The 25018-nt window shown below is 49.7% G+C and overlaps 1 protein-coding gene across 3 annotated transcripts in view; it reads left to right on the top strand.

Moving 5' to 3' along the window:
* Positions 1–25018, top strand: part of fras1 (Fraser extracellular matrix complex subunit 1) — a 144419-nt gene that overhangs the window by 56465 nt on the left and 62936 nt on the right. For all 3 annotated transcript variants that reach the window (XM_023958905.1, XM_023958906.1, XM_023958907.1), the window contains 14 exons: positions 1–29; positions 2036–2176; positions 2248–2388; positions 2458–2625; positions 9905–10045; positions 12038–12184; positions 12747–12902; positions 13920–14066; positions 14183–14329; positions 16979–17119; positions 17317–17457; positions 18139–18279; positions 19274–19547; positions 22831–22915. The exon at positions 1–29 is cut by the window's left edge and continues 115 nt beyond it. In XM_023958905.1, coding sequence (XP_023814673.1) covers positions 1–29; positions 2036–2176; positions 2248–2388; positions 2458–2625; positions 9905–10045; positions 12038–12184; positions 12747–12902; positions 13920–14066; positions 14183–14329; positions 16979–17119; positions 17317–17457; positions 18139–18279; positions 19274–19547; positions 22831–22915 — 1999 coding nt within the window. The remainder of the gene's footprint in view (positions 30–2035; positions 2177–2247; positions 2389–2457; positions 2626–9904; positions 10046–12037; positions 12185–12746; positions 12903–13919; positions 14067–14182; positions 14330–16978; positions 17120–17316; positions 17458–18138; positions 18280–19273; positions 19548–22830; positions 22916–25018) is intronic.

Raw genomic sequence — 25018 nt, 5'->3', positions numbered from 1 at the left:
GTTCTACAGTCAAGATGGGGTTTGCTACGGTAAAACTCATGCATGTTCAGAACTACAATATTCAAGAAAAAAAAGTGCATCTGGGAAACTGCAGTTTGTATGCCCCCCCACCTGGTTAAAGGGGAACATGCTATATGAATTCAGCAGAGATGCATCTGTTAAGTTCACACCTGCAGTGACAGCATGCTGATGATGCAGTGCTGTTCACCTGTCAGCACATCTCTTCAGGCGTAGCCACAAATCAGATCAAACTTTATTTATAAAACGCACTTTACAATTAAAAACAAAACAGAACTTCAAACCCCGACCCCCCCAATTGAGCCATTCTCTCTCTCTCTCTAATGAGGATCCAAGTCATCCCAAAGTAAACAGATCCTGCATAAATATGCATCATTTCTATTCTGGAGAGGTAAGGAGAGGAGCCCCCCCACACACACCCCCTCCTCCCCCCGGGTGATGGTAGATGAAGCAGCACACGACTGAGCTCTTTTTGCTAGTAAAAACACCCGCAGGGCTTCAGGGGCTTTTCTTTCCCTTCTGCTCATCCCTGGGGAGACAGACAGAGAGGGTTTCTGAAAAAAAGGTCAAATCCATCTGAACCTGTCGGATCTTACTCAGAGCTCCGGTTCAGACGTTCACATTCTCTCTGACCCGAGGGCTCTGCGCTTCCTGCTTCCTTTCTTTGGGCTCGATTTTTAATACTTACCTTTTGGGGGGGGGGTCTTTAGTTAAGCTGCAATCCAACCTTTTATCTTCCTCGGACCCTGAGGGAGAAGCTCAGCCATGCACATTAGAATTTTCAGGCCAAGCTTCCCTTTGTGCATTTGTTCATTTAGGTCCTTTATTTAACATTTTTTATTTATAATTATATATATTTATGTATTTAATCACATTGGTAAATGGTAAGTTGCGTATACTTATATAGCACCTCTCTTCCAACAAGGACAAAGCGCTTTACAGTCACAGACCCATTCACCCAGTCACACACACAGGTGATCGCTCCGCTGCCAAACACAGGCGCCCGCCTACCACCAGAGGCAAGATGGGGTTCAGTGTCTTGCCCAAGGACACTTCAACTCATGGGCGTGCAAGGCGGGAATCAAACCTGCAACCTTACGATCATGGGACGACCGCCCTACCGCTGCACCACGGCCGCCCAAATTCTTCTCACATTCTTTTATTTCTTTTTTCTAACACTCACACAAAACATGACTTTAAAGCAGAAACTCATTTCCTCCAACATGTTTTCACCAAATATACATCATCTATACATCTACATATGTATACATAACTGAGGGCCACATCAGCATAGTGTCTGTCCTCAAAGGGCCACATATAACTTATACATGTAACTACATGTAATGAAAGATAAAAGTAACTACTCCTTAATGTTAAAAAAACTCATTTTTATTTATTATAACTTTTTAAAGTGACAATTCCAGTTGCATAGAAACATATGTTTGCTTGTTATTCTACCATAAATCCTTTTAAATTGATGCTTTCAGGTTAGGTTATATGGACAGTGTTTAAGTCCTAATGTATAGTTGCCTAATCCCATATTCCAAGTCAGATTCCCCCTAGATATGAATAAATACACATCAATTTTTATTTTTATTTTAAGAAATTAAAAACTTTAATGCTCTCGCGGGCCACATGTAATGACATGGGGGGCCTTATTTGGCCCCCGGGCCTTGAGTTTGACACATGTGATCTAATGTATCCAATCGAAAGGTTCTGTTCAATATAGCCGAGACGTCCCACAATCGTGGAATCGGTTCAGAGCCTCCTAACACTGTCGGCTCTCAGGTGTCCATGAAGGATTCTGTTAACGCACCAAAAGCGTTCTCCACATGGTAGGATGATAAAGTCACTGATATGCTTCCTGTTTGGGGAAAGCGGTGCAGACGAGGAGCGTCCTCCTGAAGCTCTGTGCGTTTCAGGCATATTCCATTTCAGTCGCTGACTTTCAGCTTCGTCTTTGATAGCTGTTGTTTAAATATTCGCCTAAATCACATATTTACGCTGACGTTCACAGCTTGTGACTCGTCCTGCGCCTCCTGTTTCCCCAACAATCCCACATGCATGAGCTGCCCTCCAGGAGCTGCTTTGCATCATGGGAAATGCGTCACTCAATGTCCCCCTCGGCATTACCAGGACGACCACAGCAGATGCAGAGGTGAGCAGATCTGTCTGTAGAAAGGACGGCCATCTCTCCTGGGTTCAAGTCCTCCTGGTCTTTGTCGTCAGGCTGCTACAGCTCCTGCGCCTCCTGCTGGGGTCCTTCCATGTCCCAGTGCACGTCCTGTCCAAGTGGACGTCTCCTTCACCAGGGCCAGTGTGTGGAGGCCTGTGGGGAGGGACTGTACAACCAGGACAGCACCTGCCAAAGTCAGAGCTCACCCAAAAAGTTCTCCTGCTCTCCTCCTGCTCCCTCTGAGTGTCCTCCCTTTTGCCCAGATTGTCATCCCTCCTGCCGTTCCTGTGTGGGACCTCTGGCCTCGGAATGCCTCTGCTGCCAGAAGGCAGAGGAGGTGCTGCAGCCAGCATCCCGCCACCTGGAGAGCGGCGTCTGCACGGCGGGATGTGCAGCACACACATTCCTGGACGAACGGCGCACATGCAGAGGTGAGAAAACCAACTCCCGCTTTCCCCCGACGAAGGCAGTCAGAGGCGGAGTCAGAGGCGGTGTCAGAGGCGGAGTCAGAGCAGAGTCAGAGGCGGAGTCAGAGCAGAGTCAGAGGCGGAGTCAGAAGTAGAGTCAGAGCAGAGGCGGAGTCTGGGGTGGAGTCAGAGGCGGAGTCAGAGTGCATCTGACAAAGGCACCAGCCCTGCTGGTTGGCGTTCATGAGGCGACACTTAGAGGCTGAGATGAAAGCGGTTTAAAACACTCCCCCATGTAGATGCTCCCCCATGTAGAAGCTCCCCCGTGTAGACGCTCCCCCGTGTAGACGCTCCCCTGTGTAGACGCTCCTCCGTGTAGACGCTCCCCCATGTAGACGCTCCCCCATGTAGACACTCCCCCATGTAGATGCTCTCCCGTGTAGACGCCCCCCCGTGTAGACGCTCCCCCGTGTAGACGCTCTCCCGTGTAGACGCTCCCCCATGTAGACGCTCTCCCTTGTAGACGCTCTCCCGTGTAGACGCTCCCCCATGTAGACGCTCCCCCATGTAGACGCTCCCCCGTGTAGACGCTCTCCTATGTAGACGCTCCCCCATGTAGACGCTCCCCCATGTAGACGCTCTCCTGTGTACACGCTCCCCCATGTAGACGCTCCCCCATGTAGACGCTCCCCCGTGTAGACGCTCTCCTATGTAGACGCTCCCCCATGTAGACGCTCCCCCATGTAGACGCTCCCCCATGTAGACGCTCCCCCATGTAGACGTTCTCCCGTGTAGACGCTCTCCTATGTAGACGCTCCCCCATGTAGACGCTCCCCCATGTAGACGCTCCCCCGTGTAGACGCTCCCCCATGTAGACGCTCCCCCATGTAGACGCTCTCCCGTGTAGACGCTCCCCCATGTAGACTCTCCCCCATGTAGACGCTCTCCCATGTAAACGCTCTCCCATGTAAACGCTCTCCCATGTAGAAGCTCCCCCATGTAGACGCTCCCCCATGTAGACGCTCTCCTGTGTAGACGCTCTCCCATGTAGACGCTCTCCCATGTAAACGCTCCCCCATGTAGACGCTCTCCCATGTAAACGCTCTCCCATGTAAACGCTCTCCCATGTAGAAGCTCCCCCATGTAGACGCTCCCCCATGTAGACGCTCCCCCGTGTAGACGCTCCCCCATGTAGACGCTCCCCCATGTAGACGCTCTCCCATGTAAACGCTCTACCATGTAAACGCTCTCCCATGTAGAAGCTCCCCCATGTAGACGCTCCCCCATGTAGACGCTCTCCTGTGTAGACGCTCCCCCGTGTAGACGCTCTCCTATGTAGACGCTCCCCCATGTAGACGCTCCCCCATGTAGACGCTCTCCTGTGTACACGCTCCCCCATGTAGACGCTCCCCCATGTAGACGCTCCCCCGTGTAGACGCTCTCCTATGTAGACACTCCCCCATGTAGACGCTCCCCCATGTAGACGCTCCCCCATGTAGACGCTCTCCCGTGTAGACGCTCTCCTATGTAGACGCTCCCCCATGTAGACGCTCCCCCATGTAGACGCTCCCCCGTGTAGACGCTCCCCCATGTAGACGCTCCCCCATGTAGACGCTCTCCCGTGTAGACGCTCCCCCATGTAGACTCTCCCCCATGTAGACGCTCTCCCATGTAAACGCTCTCCCATGTAAACGCTCTCCCATGTAGAAGCTCCCCCATGTAGACGCTCCCCCATGTAGACGCTCTCCTGTGTAGACGCTCTCCCATGTAGACGCTCTCCCATGTAAACGCTCTCCCATGTAAACGCTCCCCCATGTAGACGCTCTCCCGTGTAGACGCTCTCCTGTGTAGACGCTCTCCCATGTAGACGCTCTCCCATGTAAACGCTCTCCCATGTAGACTCTCCCCCATGTAGACGCTCTCCCATGTAAACGCTCTCCCATGTAAACGCTCTCCCATGTAGAAGCTCCCCCATGTAGACGCTCCCCCATGTAGACGCTCCCCCGTGTAGACGCTCCCCCATGTAGACGCTCCCCCATGTAGACGCTCTCCCATGTAAACGCTCTACCATGTAAACGCTCTCCCATGTAGAAGCTCCCCCATGTAGACGCTCCCCCATGTAGACGCTCTCCTGTGTAGACGCTCCCCCATGTAGACGCTCTCCCGTGTAGACGCTCCCCCATGTAGACGCTCTCCCATGTAAACGCTCTCCCATGTAGAAGCTCCCCCATGTAGACGCTCCCCCATGTAGACGCTCTCCCGTGTAGACGCTCCCCCATGTAGACGCTCCCCCATGTAGACGCTCCCCCATGTAGACGCTCTCCTGTGTAGACGCTCCCCCATGTAGACGCTCTCCTGTGTAGACGCTCCCCCATGTAGACGCTCCCCCATGTAGACGCTCTCCCGTGTAGACGCTCCCCCATGTAGACGCTCCCCCATGTAGACGCTCTCCCGTGTAGACGCTCCCCCATGTAGACGCTCCCCCATGTAGACGCTCCCCCATGTAGACGCTCTCCTGTGTAGACGCTCCCCCGTGTAGACGCTCTCCTATGTAGACGCTCCCCCATGTAGACGCTCCCCCATGTAGACGCTCCCCCATGTAGACGCTCCCCCATGTAGACGCTCTCCCGTGTAGACGCTCCCCCATGTAGAAGCTCCCCCATGTAGACGCTCCCCCGTGTAGACGCTCTCCTATGTAGACGCTCCCCCATGTAGACGCTCCCCCATGTAGACGCTCCCCCGTGTAGACGCTCCCCCATGTAGACGCTCCCCCATGTAGACGCTCTCCCGTGTAGACGTTTCCCCATGTAGACTCTCCCCCATGTAGACGCTCTCCCATGTAAACGCTCTCCCATGTAAACGCTCTCCCATGTAGAAGCTCCCCCATGTAGACGCTCCCCCATGTAGACGCTCTCCTGTGTAGACGCTCCCCCATGTAGACGCTCTCCCATGTAGAAGCTCCCCCATGTAGACGCTCCCCCATGTAGACGCTCTCCTGTGTAGACGCTCCCCCATCAGAATCAGAATCAGAATCAGAATCACTTTATTTGCCAAGTACAGCGCATGTACAGGGAATTTGACTTCGGTTACTTGTGCTCTCGTGCAAACTAGAAAGGTAGAAGGATAAATAATAAAGGGATAAATAATATAAAAGAAGGTAAGTGTAAGGTAGCTGTATGAATAAATAAACATAACTGAATAAGGAAATAGATTGAAATAACAAGACAAAAAGATAAAAAATAAAAAATGAAAAATGCAGCAGCAGTAATTCCAGTTGGACAGTTTATGTGATTGTACAGTGTCCTTGAGTAGTCTGGAGTCAGGTGTTCATAAGAGTGACAGCTCGGGGGAAGAAGCTGTCTTTGTGGCGAGTGGTTTTGGTTCGCAGTGTCCTAAAGCGTCGCCCTGACGGGAGGAGGCTAAAAAGGCAGTGTCCAGGATGGGAGGGGTCTTTTACGATCCTGCCAGCCCGCTTCCTGGCACGGGATCGGTACAGGTCCTGAATGGGGAGAAGGCTGGTACCAATAATCCTCTCAGCAGATCTGATGATTCTCTGAAGTCTGTTTCTGTCGTGTCTGGTAGCTGAACCAAACCAGACCGTGATGGATGTGGTCAGGACAGACTGGATTATTGCAGTGTAGAAAATGGTCAGCAGCCCCTGAGGCAGGTTGAACTTCTTGAGTTGTCGCAGGAAGAACAACCTCTGCTGAGCCTTTTTCCGGAGTGAGTCAATGTGAGCGGTCCACTTAAGGTCCCGTGAGATGGTGGACCCCAGGAACCTGTGTGAGTCTGTTGAAGGGACAGTGCTGTTGAGAATTGTGAGTGGGGGGGGAGTGGAGGGGTTCCTCCTGAAGTCCACTGTCATCTCCACTGTTTTGAGTGGGTTCAGCTCCAGGTGGTTCTGGCTGCTCCAGAGGACTAGCCGCTCCACTTCTCCTCTATATGCAGTCTCATCATGTAGACGCTCCCCCATGTAGACGCTCTCCCGTGTAGACGCTCCCCCATGTAGACTCTCCCCCATGTAGACGCTCTCCCGTGTAGACGCTCCCCCATGTAGACGCTCCCCCATGTAGACGCTCCCCCGTGTAGACGCTCCCCCATGTAGACGCTCCCCAATGTAGACGCTCTCCCGTGTAGACGCTCCCCCATGTAGACTCTCCCCCATGTAGACGCTCTCCCGTGTAGACGCTCCCCCATGTAGACGCTCCCCCATGTAGACGCTCCCCCGTGTAGACGCTCCCCCATGTAGACTCTCCCCCATGTAGACGCTCTCCCATGTAAACGCTCTCCCATGTAAACGCTGTCCCATGTAGAAGCTCCCCCATGTAGACGCTCCCCCATGTAGACGCTCTCCTGTGTAGACGCTCCCCCAATATAGACGCTCTCCCGTGTAGACGCTCCCCCATGTAGACGCTCTCCCGTGTAGACGCTCCCCCATGTAGACGCTCTCCCATGTAGATGCTCCCCCATGTAGAAGCTCCCCCGTGTAGACGCTCCCCCGTGTAGACGCTCCCCCATGTAGACGCTCCCCCATGTAGACGCTCCCCCATGTAGACGCTCCCCCGTGTAGACGCTCTCCTATGTAGACGCTCCCCCATGTAGACGCTCCCCCATGTAGACGCTCTCCTGTGTACACGCTCCCCCATGTAGACGCTCCCCCATGTAGACGCTCCCCCGTGTAGACGCTCTCCCATGTAGACGCTCCCCCGTGTAGACGCTCTCCTATGTAGACGCTCCCCCATGTAGACGCTCCCCCATGTAGACGCTCTCCTGTGTAGACGCTCCCCCATGTAGACGCTCTCCCGTGTAGACGCTCCCCCATGTAGACGCTCTCCCATGTAGACGCTCCCCCATGTAGACGCTCTCCCATGTAAACACTCTCCCATGTAGAAGCTCCCCCATGTAGACGCTCCCCCATGTAGACGCTCTCCTGTGTAGACGCTCTCCCGTGTAGACGCTCACCCGTGTAGACGCTCTCCCATGTAGACGCTCCCCCGTGTAGACGCTCCCCCATGTAGACGCTCCTCCATGTAGACGCTCCCCCGTGTAGACGCTCCCCCGTGTAGACGCTCTCCTATGTAGACGCTCCCCCATGTAGACGCTCCCCCATGTAGACGCTCTCCTGTGTACACGCTCCCCCATGTAGACGCTCCCCCATGTAGACGCTCCCCCGTGTAGACGCTCTCCTATGTAGACGCTCCCCCATGTAGACGCTCCCCCATGTAGACGCTCCCCCATGTAGACGCTCCCCCATGTAGACGCTCCCCCATGTAGACGCTCTCCCGTGTAGACGCTCCCCCATGTAGAAGCTCCCCCATGTAGACGCTCCCCCGTGTAGACGCTCTCCTATGTAGACGCTCCCCCATGTAGACGCTCCCCCATGTAGACGCTCCCCCGTGTAGACGCTCCCCCATGTAGACGCTCCCCCATGTAGACGCTCTCCCGTGTAGACGCTCCCCCATGTAGACTCTCCCCCATGTAGACGCTCTCCCATGTAAACGCTCTCCCATGTAAACGCTCTCCCATGTAGAAGCTCCCCCATGTAGACGCTCCCCCATGTAGACGCTCTCCCGTGTAGACGCTCCCCCATGTAGACGCTCTCCCATGTAGACGCTCTCCCATGTAAACGCTCTCCCATGTAAACGCTCTCCCATGTAGACGCTCCCCCATGTAGACGCTCCCCCATGTAGACGCTCTCCTGTGTAGACGCTCCCCCATGTAGACGCTCTCCCGTGTAGACGCTCCCCCATGTAGACGCTCTCCCATGTAGACGCTCCCCCATGTAGACGCTCTCCCATGTAAACGCTCTCCCATGTAGAAGCTCCCCCATGTAGACGCTCCCCCATGTAGACGCTCTCCTGTGTAGACGCTCTCCCGTGTAGACGCTCACCCGTGTAGACGCTCTCCCATGTAGACGCTCCCCCGTGTAGACGCTCCCCCATGTAGACGCTCCTCCATGTAGACGCTCCTCCATGTAGACGCTCCCCCATGTAGAAGCTCCCCCATGTAGACGCTCAGCATGTGGAGTTCTGACAGAAGCTGGTCTGAAGAAACGGATAAACTGAAGCCCCCCATGTAGACAGAGTTGGGGGAGGACTGGGGGCGCTGGATGAGCCAGAGGGGGGGTCCATAGCCAGGTGTAGGAGCAGTAGTAGAGGCGAGCCAGAGACGAGGTACACGGCCAGGAACAGGAGCTCAGATGAGCCAACTGGAGTCTGGAAGCACTGCTGGTCCTCTGTAGGTGAAAGAGAGACAGAGGGACAGTCCATGAATCACTGCAGCAAACAGAAGCATGGAAAACTAAATGATGAATAATGATCAAGAATAGAAGACAGAATATGTAGACAAGAAGAGAGGATAGAACCCCACTGCACCGTACAGGGGCTTGGTGGCTAAACGCTCTACCTCCAACCGTACTTTTACTAATTCTAGGAACCACAAGCAGTCCTGCATTTAGTGAGCGAAGTGTTCTCATTGGATGGTAAGGGACTATGAGGTCCTTAATATAGGACGGGGCCATTCCATGTAAGGCCTTATTGGTTAACAGGAGGATCTCACTCAATGTTCCAGTCTGGCTTCCCTCCAGACTGGAACATTGAGCGCTGGAACACTTTTTCTGAGGTTGTCCAGGGATGGCTGTGGTGCTGAGGAAGAGCGGTCGACCTCTGATCTGAAGAGCACAGGTTCAGTTCCGGCCTTGCCCGCCCATGTGTTGAAGTGTTGCTCCTGGTGGTTATAGGTTGGTGCCAGTGAGGAGTGCCATCAGTGTGTAACTGGATGAATGTCTTTGGACCTTCTAAGAAAACACTGAAGCGCTGAAGAAGCATACGCATTCGAGTGGAACTTCTGGCAGACAGCTGCTGGTTGTTTTCCCGTCTTCCCGCTGACCTCCCAGCTCGCTGTCTTTGCTCTCTTCATTTCATCTGACTCAGTCATTTCTCTTCTCAGTGCTGTAATGAAAAAATGAAACCAAGCACGTCTGTGTCACTCATTAAATAACTAATTAAATCGTTCAAGAACCAAACAGGCAACATTCACTGAAACAGAAAGAAACAGACATTGTTAGAAAACAACCCAAAAAAGGGTTTTGACTGTAAAACAGTAGCATTATCGGTTTGACTAAAGTACAGACAGACTTTAGAGTCTGTCAAGGTACACATGTGACAATAACAGTTCAAACTCATTCCAGTCGTTTCAAGTTTCTTATGGATCTGTCTCGCTGCAGATTCACTGAATCCCAGTGATGTTAGGATGCTGGATCAGGCTGAGCTTTGACGTTTCTCTGTGCTGTGCATGGTTTCAGACTGTCATCCGTCCTGTGGGGACTGCACCGGACCGTCTGCAGGGAACTGCTCGTCCTGCTCTCCTCCGCTCGGCCTCCTCCACGGGAGCTGCCTCCTCTCCTGCCCTCAAGGCTTCTTCATGCAGGACAACCAGTGCCGAGGTGACACGCTCCTGCTTTTTATGAGCACCAACACATCCTGTTCCTCTGCCATGTATGATGTTCCATGCCATGTCTGAAACACCATCGATCACATGACGTCCTCTATTCATTCAGAAAAAAACAAGTTAACCCAAAACATGTGTCTGTTATTTGATGGAAGTTTATTGATAAAACCCCAGTTTAAAGGCCTACAAGAAGGAAAAAAACATGAAACCAAACAAAAGTCCAGATTATTCCTCAAAGGTAAATCATCGCGATTGTGTTCTCATGCAACCCCTGCAGCCTGGAGTTATAGCCCAGCAGTCGAAGGAAGCTTCATCTTCCTTTTCTCCTCTTCCTCCTGCAGGAAGACCAGCAGAAATTATTTGATCAGATGGGTGTGCCACAGGCCCCTCCTCTATTTGGGACATGTCCAGCTCCTGAACTGGTGGAGGTTCAGCTGTTCATGATGCAGCGATTCCTTTGGTGCATTTTAAAAGGATTTTCTCAAACATCTAGTCTATCACTTAAGAAATAAAACAGTTATTAAAAACCGAGAATGCAGAAAGGAGTCACTGAGATCTAAAGGAGCGCTGATGAAGACGCCTGGTCTCCTGCAGCTCTGCTTCTGCATGAATCCCTGCAATTCATTTCTGAATCCTCTATGGAAGATTGGAGAATATTCTGCCCAAAGCTGGTGTCAGGAAATGTTCCTGAAGAAGGAACAGAGTACTGTTGGTTTGTACTAACTAGTCTGACACACAAAAAGATTCAGTTAGACTCAAAAACGTCACTTTTACAGGTTTTACTTGCAGAAGGAGGAATGTTTACGTTCCGATCTGCAGACTGAGCTGCATTTGTAAAACACACTTTACACGTATGATCACAGTAATAATAATAATGGATTAGATTGATCAATTATTCATTCACTCTTCATTCATACTTGGTGGTGGTAACTACTGCTGCAGCCACAGCTGCCCTGGGGCAGACGGACAGAGGCGTGGCTGCCAGGACGGCCCCTCTGACCGTCACCGGGAATCTCAGGGAACCTGGAAGTTCTTCTCCATGATCTGTCTGACTGCAGAGGAACTGGATGATCTAGAATAGGAAGAGGAAAGCTGAGTCAGCAGAAACTGCAGCAAGCACAGACACACACAGATACACAAACACACACAGACACACACCTCCCAACAATCATGTGTTTGCTGCCCTCTCAGCAGCCTCAGCATGGTCTACGTTGTGTGACGTCTTTCTCAGAGCTTCAGCTTTAATATGAGAAGGACAAGGACAAAATTCCCAGCTACAAACAGAGTAATGTTGTGTTCTCTATTCACTGCAAAGAGAACTGAGATGCACAGTATATCGGAGAAACCAAACAACCTCTACACAAACGGCTTCACCAACATGGCAGAGCAACCCAAGTGGACCTGAGTCTGCAGAAACCTCCACCTGAAGGCCACAAACCACTCGTTCCCGGACAGTGTAGTCTGAATTCTAGCTAGAGAGAAAGGATGGTTTGAGCGAGGAGTGAAAGAAGCCATCTTTGTCAAGAAAGATAAACCTTCTCTTAATAGCAATGGTGGTCTCAGGTTTATTCTTCCATCCATCTACAGCAGTGTTCTGAAACCTAAACAAACAGAACCAGTTCCACCTGGATCGTTAACAGCTGAAAGAGATGACCAGTTTGGGGAGCGAGTCACTGGCTCCCCAACCCCCAGCTGAGGACAAAGGACTCTTAACGACCCGAAACCATGTAGGCTAAGTTGACAATATCATCCAGTTTCAGGTCTGACTCCTCCCCCATGAGCGCATATCTACCAGCTCTTTTACCAGCTAATTCAGAATTGACAAAGCCTTTTGGATAAGAAACGTCTTCTAACTTTAAAACTAAGTCCAGATGGCATCCCCTAAACCTACTACTATGATGGAATCAACCCGGATGAATGAGAGTCTTCATAGACATGCTTTAATATGAGGTTAATGTGTCTTTCCGTTGGTCCTCTTGTCTCCCAGCGTGCCATCCGTCCTGTCAGACATGCTCCGGTCCGTCCCAGGCCGACTGCATTTCCTGCGCTCCACTGACCTCCCTGCACAGCGGCTACTGCAGAACCAGCTGCCAGGAGGGGCTTTTCCTGGATCCCAGCAGTGGGGAGTGCCGCAGTAAGTCTTTCTGGGGGTAATGTCAGTCTGTGGATGGTCCACATACCTTCATTTGACTGCGTGTTCCCAGCAGCCAGGAATAACTGTGAAGGCAACACGGAGTCTTGCAGAGACTGGCTTCACTCTTCTCCTTAACTGTGACACATCGTTCACACTCACATCACCTAAACAGGATAGAAAGATCTGTGTCAGCCACTTTAAAGACTGAAACCGTCTAGCCGGCAGTGGCTCAGGTGGTTGAGCGGGTCGTCCAATGATTGAAGGGTCGGCGGTTCAATCCCGGTACCCCCATTCAATTGTCGTTGTGTCCTTGGGCAAGACACTTCACCCACCCAGAGCAGACCCTGGTCGGGAAAGGGACCCGCTCTGGGATCCATCTTTGGAAGTGGTCTCGGTGTGTGTGTGTGTGTGTGTGTGTGAATGTCATCCCTCTGCTTGGTCCATTTCATAGGGAAATGTTCCTTTAGGGTCCAGTCAAGGCAGCTCAGCAGCTCCGTTGTGATCAAATCCTTTGTAGGTCTGAAGCTTTTGTGTGTTTGTGTGTTTGTGTGTTGTCCCTCAGGCTGCAGCTCAGACTGCCAGCGCTGCACGGCAGACCTGCAGACCGGTGTCGGCAGCGTCTGTCTGTGGTGCTCGGCAGACGGAGATTGGCTGCTGGGGGATCACTGCGTCTCCCGCTGTCCGGCGGGTCGCTTCGGCCTCCGTGGAGCCTGCATGGGTGAGGCCTTTTTTCTCCTGCCTTCTTTAAGCTGCAGTGGGTCAGAAAGCTGAATGTCAAACAGTATTTCTTCTAAAGCAGAGGTTCATTACCTTTTGGACACCGGGGCCCAATTCTCCCAGTACAAAGGGACTGGGGGCCTATTCAAATATTAACATGTTGATATAAACTGATCTGCATCTTGTTGGATTTGTATTTAATAGTTAAAGCAGGTCCTCTTATGGTCTATCAAAGTAAAACCATGTGGGGAAAACATTTGATAGAGTGTGATCATCAAGGACATTTATTTTCACACAGAACAGGTAAAGCAGGGTCGTCATGCTTAACACACATTGGCATAAGGCACAAGGCATTTTGATAAACAAAATTTTGTGGTAATAGAACAAGCATTCTTTAAATAAAAGTTTCAAATGAAATAAACTGTAAATGACATTTAAATAAAGTGCTAATTAAAATATGACCTTATAACTATTGAAAACCTTAACAAATTAGCAATCTTAATTTTTGTACTGGATGTGGAATCTGCATTCAGGTCCCGGGGCCCTCGGGGTCCTCTTGTCGTGGCCCTCTTGTCGGGGCCCTCCTGGCCCTCGGTGCCCTCTTGTCGTGGCCCTCGGTGCCCTCTTGTCGTGGCCCTCGGGGCCCTCTTGTCGTGGCCCTCGGGGCCCTCTTGTCGTGGCCCTCGGAGCCCTCTTGTCGGGGCCCTCGGGGCCCTTGCGGCCCACAGACTCAGAACTGATGTCTTTTTTGCGCCCCACTACTCAGCGCTCAAGGGCCGCGGCCCTATGGTTAAGAATCCTTGGTTGAAAGCACGGTCAGGAGCTTCTTGATCTATTTTGGCCTAATTGAAGACCTGGATTTGATTGTGAACCAAAATAACGACAAACTCTGTAGGATCTGAAAAAGATGCCCTGATGAAAATCCGTTCATTTTCATAATTTGAACTCATTTGTTGTTTCATTGTTAGTTCATCTCCTAACTCTTTCTCTGGCTGACAAAAATCTGTCTTCTTTTCAGAATGTCACTCCTCATGTGAGACCTGCAATGGGGCGGGGCCTCTCTCTTGTACTTCCTGTCCCCCTGACAAAGTTCTGTTGCCCTCGGGTCTCTGTGCTCCCAAATGCCCTGTGGGCTACTATGACAATGGTCATGGGACCTGCCAGGGTAAGATGAGGACTGTGAGGTCTGAGGTGATGTGTTCAGTCTGTGGAATGAGAAAGACGTGAATCATACAGAGCAGATGTGTGAAAGTCATCGTCTGACTGTGTTTTACTGTGCAGCATGTGACAGCCAGTGTCTGTCATGTGACATGGGCGGAGTCTGTACGTCCTGCCGTGACCCTGCAAAGGTGCTGATGTTTGGGGAATGCCAGTATGACAGCTGTGCCCATCAGTACTACCTCAACACCACCACCCGCGCCTGCCAAGGTAGGGTCCGTCTCCATGGCAACACCACTCAAACTAGTAAAAGCTTTTCCAAGACATGCATTAACTACACAAATAGCATGAAGTCGACCTTAACTGAGTCCTCCAGTCAGTAAAAAACGTTAGATTTGCAAACAAAGAGCTAAACTTGGTTAACGCTACTTAAAAACATCCCATCTCTGTGGGGATGCTGAAGAATTTTGGCAGACTGGAGATTCTTAAGCTCCGCCTCCCATCAGATAGCGACGCCTCAGAACAGAGGCAGTCTGTGATGATGACAGACATTTACTGAGATTCCCGAGAGAGCTGAGACTACTGAGCCCCCAGGGGCCCCCGGAGGCTCATGAAAGCCGCCCGGTCTGTCCCCCATGGAGGCGGGGTCAGGAGCAGATTACCTGCAGCCGTTGATGAGGGTCAGAGCTCGTCTCAGCTCCTGTAGAGGATTGCAGGTCTGAAGAGAGGCTGTTTGACTGCACTGAAGGCTTCAGGCCCACTGACGTTATTGGCTCCTTTAGTGTCACTCATAGCTCTGTCTCCTTTTCTCTGCACAATGGCACCATCGGCATCTGCTCCATGCCTCAGCCTTTCTCTCCAGATACATTCTGGGATGCTGCTAACCCGTCTGGGAGATTGTCAAGTGTCTATCTTGGTCCCCTATGTCAGATTAGCCCTCTGTGTCATTCAGCATGTCCTAAAAACTGTTCTCAGTGTTTGACTTTTGGCTGTTTTGTGGGGAGATGAGAGCCAGTGAAGCATCAGTCGTTAACCCTCTCATGACTTTGACGTCCACAGCTCATCTAATCACATCTGTGACAAGAGAACAGCACACGCTGCTTCCTGATAATAACGCTCGTCTGGACTGCTTCTCTCCTGTAGAAAAGCAGAATTTCTGTGAGCTAATGCCGTTTCCACCAAACGTAGTTCTGATCCCCACCGCTGTGCTTTTGTGAAGCGTTTGAGGCTTTAAAGCCTCCTTCTGCTGTGGATTGGATTTCTCAGAGGGACGTGTCTCTCGCCTTGCTCCATCTCTGAACTCTCAGAGGTCGTTCCAGCAAAGTTCTCTGCCTTCAGCGGCTCAAATGTTGCTGTGCCTTTCACACAGGAGCTTCTGTTGGTCTGTGGGTGGCAGGCACACTCGGGGGGGCTTTGTGTTTAGCAACAGACTCACCAGAAGCGCCAGATCACTGCTGTTTGTCAGATCTGGGGTTTTCTGTGTATCTACACACAGGCTAACCTGATTTCCAGTTTAGTGTGGATGGAAAGAAGCAGCTAAACTGATTTTAAAAGAATATTCTTCAGAAAGAAGCTAAAATCCACCAGTGTCTTTCAGTCCCAAACTGCCGATTTTGTGCTTGTTCTGGTTCAATTCAATGGTATTTCTATAGCCTAATATTACAACAACAGCTTCATACCAGTAACTGTAAACTAAACATGAAATCATCAAATTCAATAGGAAAATTCTAAACTAAACTAAAGGAAAAACTCCTAAAAACAAACGGATTCTGGAAATGAAGAAGAAACCTCAGGGGTGTCCACATGAAGGAGGGGTCCTCCCCAGCATGGACAGGCGATGGACCAGAACTCGTAGAGAGAATAAACCTATCTGACTCTACAACTACATGTTTGAATTGTCCAGCAGATGATCTTCATCCAGACGCACCTGTTCCATTCTCTGCATGCAGAGACGCCACAGCTGAAACAGGGCAGAGGACGGCTTGATGGCTTTCGTCTGTTCTCTGTCCTGTAAACAGACAAAACCGATGGTCAGAGACTGTTGGAGCTACCTTCCTAACCTGGCGGTGCGATGGTTGGCGTGTTCACCTCCCAGAAAGCCCTGGAGCCTTCCTGAGCCTTAATGTGTCCTCCTCGTCCATGTCTGGGCCTCCTGGCTCCACCCTAACCCACAGTCCAGAAACAGGCTTCCTGGGTTAATGGATGTGGGCAGCAGTGGCTCAGGCTGTTGAGTCCAGTGATCAGAGGGTCGGCAGTTCGATCCCCACTCCCCCAGTCAACTGTTATAGCAGCCAGGCTTCTGTCATCAGCAAGTATGAATGCTTGATGGACACACTGGAAGCTTTGAGCCTCTGGAAAAGATAAATCCATTATTATCTCTAAATTGCTCCAAGGTTTGATTGCTTCAAAAATCTCTGAACAGCTGTCAATCATCTGCCAGAAAACACAGATCCACCTTTTCACAAACTTCTTCTGCAGGACGCTGCCTCTGACTCTGTTTCATGAGGAACCCTCGTTCCCTCACAGACACATTTACAGAGAGGAAGAGAAAGAATCAACGTTTCAGGGAAAAGAACAAGAAAAGATGCAGACTTTCTGTTAAAAAGGGGAATCGTGACTCTTTTGGGTTCTCTTCTTGAAGCAGGTGAACACAGAACCACAGTGTCATGTTCCTCATGATGTCTATTAGTCATTTTTGGGGATCCTTTCGCCTTCTTATTCCAGCTGCATCCAGAACTAAGTTTGTCTACTTTGAATTCTTGATTGAAATCATTTACATTTATGGACAGGTGTCTTCAACAATCTAACAAACACGTGGATTTAGGAAGTGAAACTCCTTCCTGATTCTTGTCCCTTTGAATGGGACTCCGGTTGCTTCTACTCACACTCCTACCCCCCGCTGTCTTTCCGTCTTTGCAGAATGCGACTGGAGCTGCAACGCCTGCAGAGGTCCTCTGCGCAGCGACTGCCTGCAGTGCATGGAGGGCCACGTGCTGCAGGATGGAGTGTGCACGCAGGCCTGCTCCTCTGGCTCTTTTCGGGATGGAGACAGATGTGTGGGTCAGTCCAGCAGGAATCCCAGCAGCTGCTGCTTCCAATGATGCTCTGACTTACTCTGGCTGCTGTTAAATTCACTTTTGTGATCCATGTCAAAGCTGAGCCCCAAGAAAACATGAGTGAACACGCAGACATGACTGCAAACAAAGACTTTCCACATGTGAAGGCTGAAGGACTGGATGTGTGTCTGCTGCTTTCAGGCTGTGACGATCACTGTCTGCGGTGTCAGGGGCCCGGACGCTGTCTGCAGTGCCAGCCCCCCTATGCCATCCTGCAGGGACAGTGTGTGCTTGAATGTGGCAGGAACCACTTCCTGGACCCCTCCTCAAAAGTCTGCAAGTGTAAGAATCCAGCAGCTTTTGTGCTTCCATGTGGGAGACAAAAAGCAGTTTATAAAAGTATATGAAAGAAAATAGAATTGGTTTAGTAAGCGTGAAAAAGTGTCTCAACTCAAGCTGCCAATCTTCCTTCAACTTTTGGGATTTCTTTCTTCATTTTCACCTCGTGTTTAGTGAAATATGGAATTCTTTTTGTGCCAGTTTATGAGGTTTTGTCCCTTTGCTGGACTTCTTTCCTCTAAAAACTCCCAGCTTTAAGGATGTTTTCATGATCTAACTGACCAGGGCCACGGCGTGGGTGATGAAGACGTTTGGCTGATCCAAACATGAGCCCTTCAGGTGGACTATGTTGAGTGTAGAGTTCAAGCGATCCTGAAAAAGTCCTAACATGTAAAATGGCAGCTCCAACCACAGTCAGTCAGGTCCAGACTCTTCAGTCAAGGCTCAAGCGCTGCAAACAGCTGAGTCCAGAGAAAATGAGGAAAACCTGAAGAAATGCTTCCTTTGGCTTCCAAGGAGGGTCTGTTGGACTTATGCCTGTTTTTATTCTTTAAGAAAATCTTCAGAGTGGGAAAACTGCTGACTCATTGTCCCAGTTGGCCCATTTTTAGACTTCTTCATGAAAACAAAAATAAAACTTTCTGGTGAAAGGAATGAAGAGGCTGTATGTTCTCATCCCGTCAGCCTGCTCACCGGACTGTGTGCTGTGTGACGGGGCCGGCCGCTGCACAGCGTGTGCCCATCACATGTTCCTCATGGAAGGGTATTGCACCCCCGACTGTGGAAGTGGATATTCTCCTGACCCCAGGACCAGAGTGTGCCGTGGTGAGCTTCACGTCTTCATCCTCATCATCCTTTTCTCGCTGACTGTGTCAAACAAACGTTCACATTTACAGTTTTCTGTGTCCGACAAGCATCTGTGCACATGAATGTTAGGTGGATGCATCCGAAAAGATGCATGTGACCTGAAGACGCCACATGAAATCCACAGCTTGTTGCTTGGCAACGGGGTGGTTAGCAAAGTTCAAAGTGGTTAAGCCCTCAGTGAAATCCCTCATGAGTGTGTAGAGGCTTTAAAATGTTAATGTACTGCTGAAGCTGACGGCCAAATTCCTGCTTTTCTTCTGGCTGATTGAAGCTTCCAGATTCACTCTGACCGTCTGAGCGGCAGAATCCAGCAGCCGAACCTTTAAACGCTGATCTTTGGCACCAGTGCTGACGTTCTGCAGTGCTGCAATGAATCCAGTGAATTCTGGAGCAGAGAAAGGCAACTTTGCACCGTCATGCTCCACTTGACGTCAGTCATGCGTTGCACCTTCAGGGGCCCGTCAGTGGAAGAAAGCCACTCTGTCTCCCAGCTGGTACCCGGGCAGCATCCCATCTGCAGTTAGCCTCCCTCATGATGGCAGCCCCTCACAGAGGCTGCAGGATCAGGTGTGGAGGCTGACTGCTCTTGGTGGGGGCTGGCAGCCATTGAATGCTGGGAAGGAGGGAACAAACCCGTCAAGTCGACTGGTTGATCAGATATATGGATATAGATTCTGGTTTGTTTGATCCGTTCTCTTCAGGCAAATGTTAGGCCAGGTCAAGCAAAGCAGGGAAACATGATGATAAATATTTGAAACAAGACTAAAAAACTGTAGGAACCATGAAATCTGCTCCTGGACCTGTGCAATGATGGACGTTGGCTGTACTCCATTTATCTCTCTATCTTCTCTTGAACATGACTTCCTCTGTGGTTTGATATGATATCAGTATTTATGTGGTGTGTGTGTCTACACCCCCCCCCCCTGAAGACTGTCGTTGCTCCTCCCCTCAGGGAACGACCACGGCCCCGTCCTCCGAGTGAACGGTTCCCTGCTGGTTCCCCTGGACGGGGGGGCCGCGCTGCTGCCCAGCCTGCTGCCGGTGAGGGGGGCGGGTGTTGGTTTGGAGCGGCTGGTCCTGCAGCTCGCTGACCCTCCGACAAACGGACGCCTGTTCATGGAGGAGGTGGGGGCGAGGGGGCGTGACCTGAAGAGGGACGACACCTTCACATGGACACAGCTCAGACTGGGACGGGTCCGGTTCCGACACCACAGAGACGAGGCCCGGTCAGTGAGTTCATGGCGTTTCATTGTTCAGATTCTTTCTCTGACCTTCATCAAACATTTGAGACTTTTTATTTATCTCTGAGTTTATTTGATGCTAAAACGTCTTTAATGTTCAGAATGTAGATAGTTATGGAAAAGCAGCTGCTGCTTTCTATTTGATTATTAGGAACCACATTGTTTGGCAGTAAATAAAGAAAATGAGATGGAAGTGAAATAATGCTGGTAAAAATGTCCTCCCCCCTCTCTGTGCTTCTGTCTGTGAGCTCTGATCCATCACAGTGGTGTGGATCCGTCTCTGTTCAGAAACAGTTGTGCAGTTTGAAACAATCACAGTAAGAGGCAGACAAAGGCAAGTCCTCCAATAGGATTAAATCTGCGTATTACCGCCGTGTTTTTCAAATTTAGGATGGTGTGTGTGTGTGTGGGGGGGGGGGGGGGGGGGGGAATGCAGGTTGACCTCTCATAACCCTTTGTTAGGAGTAGAACTCCAAGAGACAGACTCAGCAAAGAGAGTCCGGGTCTTCCTGACCCCCCAGGGCTGCAGAGAAACTAAACAGAGGTCAAAGGAGTTCAAACACACGGGCAATGAAGCAAAGACTGACAGACCCGCTCTGATCATCGTCTGACGTAACCTCTGCGCCCCAGTGGTCTTTTATTTCTGATTGGTCAGCTTTTAGGCAAAATAGAAAAAAAAGCTGTGTGGTTTTCTAGGACATAGTTTCTGCAGATCAGCAGGCGTGGATCAGAAATTCACCTCTGAGTTGTAGGCGGGACTGCTGGTAAGCCTTCACTCATTTCCCGTCATCCCTTTGGTTACATTGTCTCCTGCTAGCTTACAGCCCCTTACACCCCCTAACAACATCAGATCTGTCCAGATCTGATCCAGATTCCAGCTCAGACCAGGAAAACAGAGACGTCCATGGATCTGTGTGTCTGCAGCAGAAAGGGGCGGAGCTTGGAGACTGCAGCTCCTCCATCACTGCTACAGGCTTCAAACAGCATTTTGGTTTTCTGTCCCTGATTCACCACCATTTGAATTAAGAAATAGAAACACAGTCTTAGTCTCTTTTTGAATCGATGTCCTCCATCCTGAGGAAATGCTACCAGAACATGTTAAAAACACCAAAAACAGCATTTTGATGGCGTGGGTCTTCCATAGTCTTTAGGTAGTGACAGTGATCCTTCGTGTCTGAAGTGTAAGGCAGTTCTGATGGGTAAGGGATACTGAGCCTGTGGAGTCCCTGTCATGCGTCCTGAAGCAGAGTGATTGAAATGTGTTGGTGCCACCTTCAGAACAGCGTTTGAAGCTGATTCGTCTCACACTGAACATCTGCTAAAGCTCGTCAGTGTTTTAGGACTTGAGCCTTTGGCCCATTTTTAGAAAACATAATCATCATAATGGCAGAGCTTTGCCATTCAGAGTTTCCTCTCTTATCCAAATCCCAGCCAACAGTGTCCAGCAGATCTGTGTCTGCGTCTGCGTCTGCGTCTGCGTCTGCACGGCTTCTACATCCATGCTGTAGGGGTCAGATCATAGCTTTCTGAGCTGTGGCCGTTCCTGTGACCCACAGTGAAGAAGCTAGACTAACACATGCTGGACGGATTCAACATCTCCAGTAAAACCCATTTCCTGTTTCCTGTTTGACAGGACAGTGTCAGTGCTGAAGGTTAAAGGGAAAAGCCAGCTGACACGAGTTAATGCAGATCCACAGGCTGCCTTTGTCTTCATCTTTAGAACACCGTGATAACAGCCTTTGTGCAATAATCCAGCCATTAAACTGCTTTAGGAGCTCCTTCACCTCTTCTTCTCAGGATATATTTCAGATTTCCTAGTGGTACTTTAATGAGATTCTCTATGGCTGCTGATGGTCCGTATGTCGTAACCGGAGCAGCAACAGGAGCCCCAACCTGTCAAGCAGATAGTGTGTGATCATTATTTGTAGTATTTGAACATTTAAACACCAGACGCACGAGTTTGAATTTTCCTGTCAATAAAACATCCCATAATGATCATCAGTGTGGTTCTGATCCCTTTCTGCATTTATCAAAAAAACAGTATTTTTAATGTGGAAAGACCGATCCCTTTGAGCTTTACAGAACTTTCCTTTTCACAAAGATTTCTCCTCAAAGTTTTGATGTTTTGGACATTTTTACCCTCAAATGTCCTAAATCTGCCGTTTGAAAGCTCAGCCTGTTTTACGAAAGCTTCTATCGGGATAGAAAAGGTGAAAATGACACTTTCAGCACTTCTTTAGTCAATAATCAGTTTGGTCAATAGAGACATTTTTGTGCTTCTGACCCTGTCTTTAGAAATGAGACCTTTATCTGACCTCTGACCTCTCAAAGTGCCCAAAATAACATTACACACACATGAAAGCAGACAGAATGATAACTTGGTGATTACACAGGATTTGGTGGTATTTAACTGCGACACTGCGCCCCCTGCTGGTTCATCACTGCGGTGATCAAAAATCCCACACCGTCACAGCTCTAAACATTGACAGTACCTCTGCATTAAGGAAGAGCATTAGTCTGGTATAACCACAACCGGTCTGTTCTTGGCAAAACTCTGGATGTCGGGTCCTATGGTAAAACCTCCAACCCTAAAGGGAAACAGTAATGTCTGACTATTTCTGAAATAAGTCGTGTGGACAAACTCAACACATTTGCTATTTTTTGCTGCCTTCCACAACCTGATGGCCGATTCTCAGCTACTTTTGGACTTGACCCCAGTCCTGTAATCTTGTCTTTAGAAACACGTCTTTTTACTCCTTGATGTAATAAAGAGATCAATCAAAGTTTTTAAGATTAAAAACTGCAAGGTGGACTGTTGTCTGCACTGAAAGCAGAATTCCGTAGAAACGGATCCAAAGCTCAAAGCTGAACGCGGGTGAACCTTCATGGTTTTTTTAATAACGTACAAAAAAGATTCCAGAAAGAAAAATGCCTGTTATTTTCCACGCAGACAGTTGTATGCAGGCAAACTGTCTGGATTTGTGGGAGGTCCGGAATGACCTCAGTAGGGGGCGCTATCACGCTTGTTTCCTGTCAGTCACCTGATAAACTTAGTCTGGTGTTCTTCCTCTGTCTCCTGGGGGGTGTGGCCAATACCCTTCTGATAATGTTAAGGCGACAGAGGGCCTTGTGGGTAATGAGTGAGTGCAGATGTGTGTTTGTGGGTGTGTCTTCGTCCTCTCTGGGCCTGCAGCCCCGTCATGACTTTCAGGGACGTGTTCAGGACCTGCTGTGTAACCTTGTCTTCACTTTGTGTTTGTCTGTGTAGGACTGGTGAGTTCTCCTTACGTGTTGCTGCTCCCCAGATGTTCCCTCAGCTGGCAACCATTCCAGTTCAAGCCGTGTCGATGCAGGTACTCTTTGCTCAGATGCTCTTTGTTCCACACCAGGGGGCGCTCCAGCCGCTGTTTGACATGTTAGCTTCATGGTTGTTGCTGGAAACTTGGTCTGTTACTAAAGTTACATGTAAACCTCAGGATTAGTTCAGTTGTGTTGTTTCGTGTCTGCAGACTCACACCCTCACATGTCAAATGCATTTTTGAGAACATATATGTCGCTGGACCTGCTAACTTGAATAAAACTCTCTTTAAAGCCTTAGTCACATGACCTGTACAGGTGTTGACCCGCACAGGTCATGAAAATGGATGGAACGATTGTCGTGTGTGTGTTAAGTGTGTTGTGAAGTAATATAAACTCGACACACTTATGACGTTTGGGTGATGCTGTTGCGGGAGTGGGGAGGGGGCCACTTCACTTCCAGCGTCCCTGCCTCGCAGCAGCACAAGGATCGGAACGCCGAATCATCCTGGGAACCCCGACAGCAGAAGTTTCTGGTCGTTTCCCCAAATTTTACACACCTTTCCAAAGTCGAGTGGCACGAGAAAAGACGACTCGCAGGCATCGGGCTCCATCAACACTCCTGGAGCGTGGACAGAGGGACAGGCTTGGTGCTGCACCTCCTCGCATTAAGACAGACCGCAGTCCTGAGAACGGGGGCAAACAGAAGACCCCTGCTGCGGCGCTTTCCTGGGCCTCACAGGGGCAACAAGCAGCGACCCCAAAGTCTGTGGGAAGACACTGTGGCCGAAAAGACGACAGTCAGCGACAAGAAGAACAGTTAAGCCAACCGAGAGGGGGAGGATGGCACTGACCATATGTGTCTGGCACCCCAGTGTGCAGGGGTGGGACCACCCGCCTGTCATCAAACGTCATCTGCCTAAAAGGCGTGAATAGACGTGTTCTCAGCCAAAACAAGGGCATGGAATCCCATAGTACATCCCAAAGTATATCTCATAGTACATCCCATAGTACATCCCATAGTACATCCCAAAGTATATCTCATAGTACATCCCATAGTACATCCCATAGTACATCCCGTAGTACAGCCCATAGTACATCTCATAGTACACCCCATAGTACAGCCCATAGTACATCTCATAGTACACCCCATAGTACATCCCATAGTACATCCCATAGTACATCCCGTAGTACAGCCCATAGTACATCTCATAGTACATCCCATAGTACATCCCATAGTACATCCCAAAGTATATCTCATAGTACATCCCATAGTACATCCCAAAGTATATCTCATAGTACATCCCATAGTACATCCCATAGTACATCCCAAAGTATATCTCATAGTACATCCCATAGTACATCCCATAGTACATCCCGTAGTACAGCCCATAGTACATCTCATAGTACATCCCATAGTACATCCCCTAGTACATCCCATAGTACATCTCATAGTACATCCCATAGTACATCTCATAGTACACCCCATGGTACATCCCCTAGTACATCCCATAGTACATCTCATAGTACATCCCATAGTACATCTCATAGTACACCCCATAGTACATCCCATAGTACATCCCAAAGTATATCTCATAGTACATCCCATAGTACATCCCATAGTACATCCCATAGTACAGCCCATAGTACATCTCATAGTACATCCCATAGTACATCCCATAGTACATCTCATAGTACACCCCATAGTACATCCCATAGTACATCTCATAGTACACCCCATGGTACATCCCCTAGTACATCCCATAGTACATCTCATAGTACATCCCATAGTACATCCCATAATACATCTCATAGTACACCCCATAGTACATCCCACAGTACATCTCATAGTACACCCCATGGTACATCCCCTAGTACATCCCATAGTGCATCTTATAGTACATCCCATAGTACATCCCATAGTACATCTCATAGTACATCCCATAGTACATCCCATAGTACATCTCATAGTACACCCCATAGTACATCCCATAGTACATCTCATAGTACACCCCATGGTACATCCCCTAGTACATCCCATAGTACATCTCATAGTACATCCCATAGTACATCCCATAGTACATCCCATAGTACATCTCATAGTACATCCCATAGTACATCCCATAGTACATCTCATAGAACATCCCATAGTACATCCC

The sequence above is a fragment of the Oryzias latipes genome, chromosome 9, assembly GCF_002234675.1.
Source record: "Oryzias latipes chromosome 9, ASM223467v1".
Taxonomy (NCBI): domain Eukaryota; kingdom Metazoa; phylum Chordata; class Actinopteri; order Beloniformes; family Adrianichthyidae; genus Oryzias; species Oryzias latipes.
Note: the sequence above shows the minus strand (reverse complement) of the source record. Positions and strands in the feature narration are given on the sequence as shown.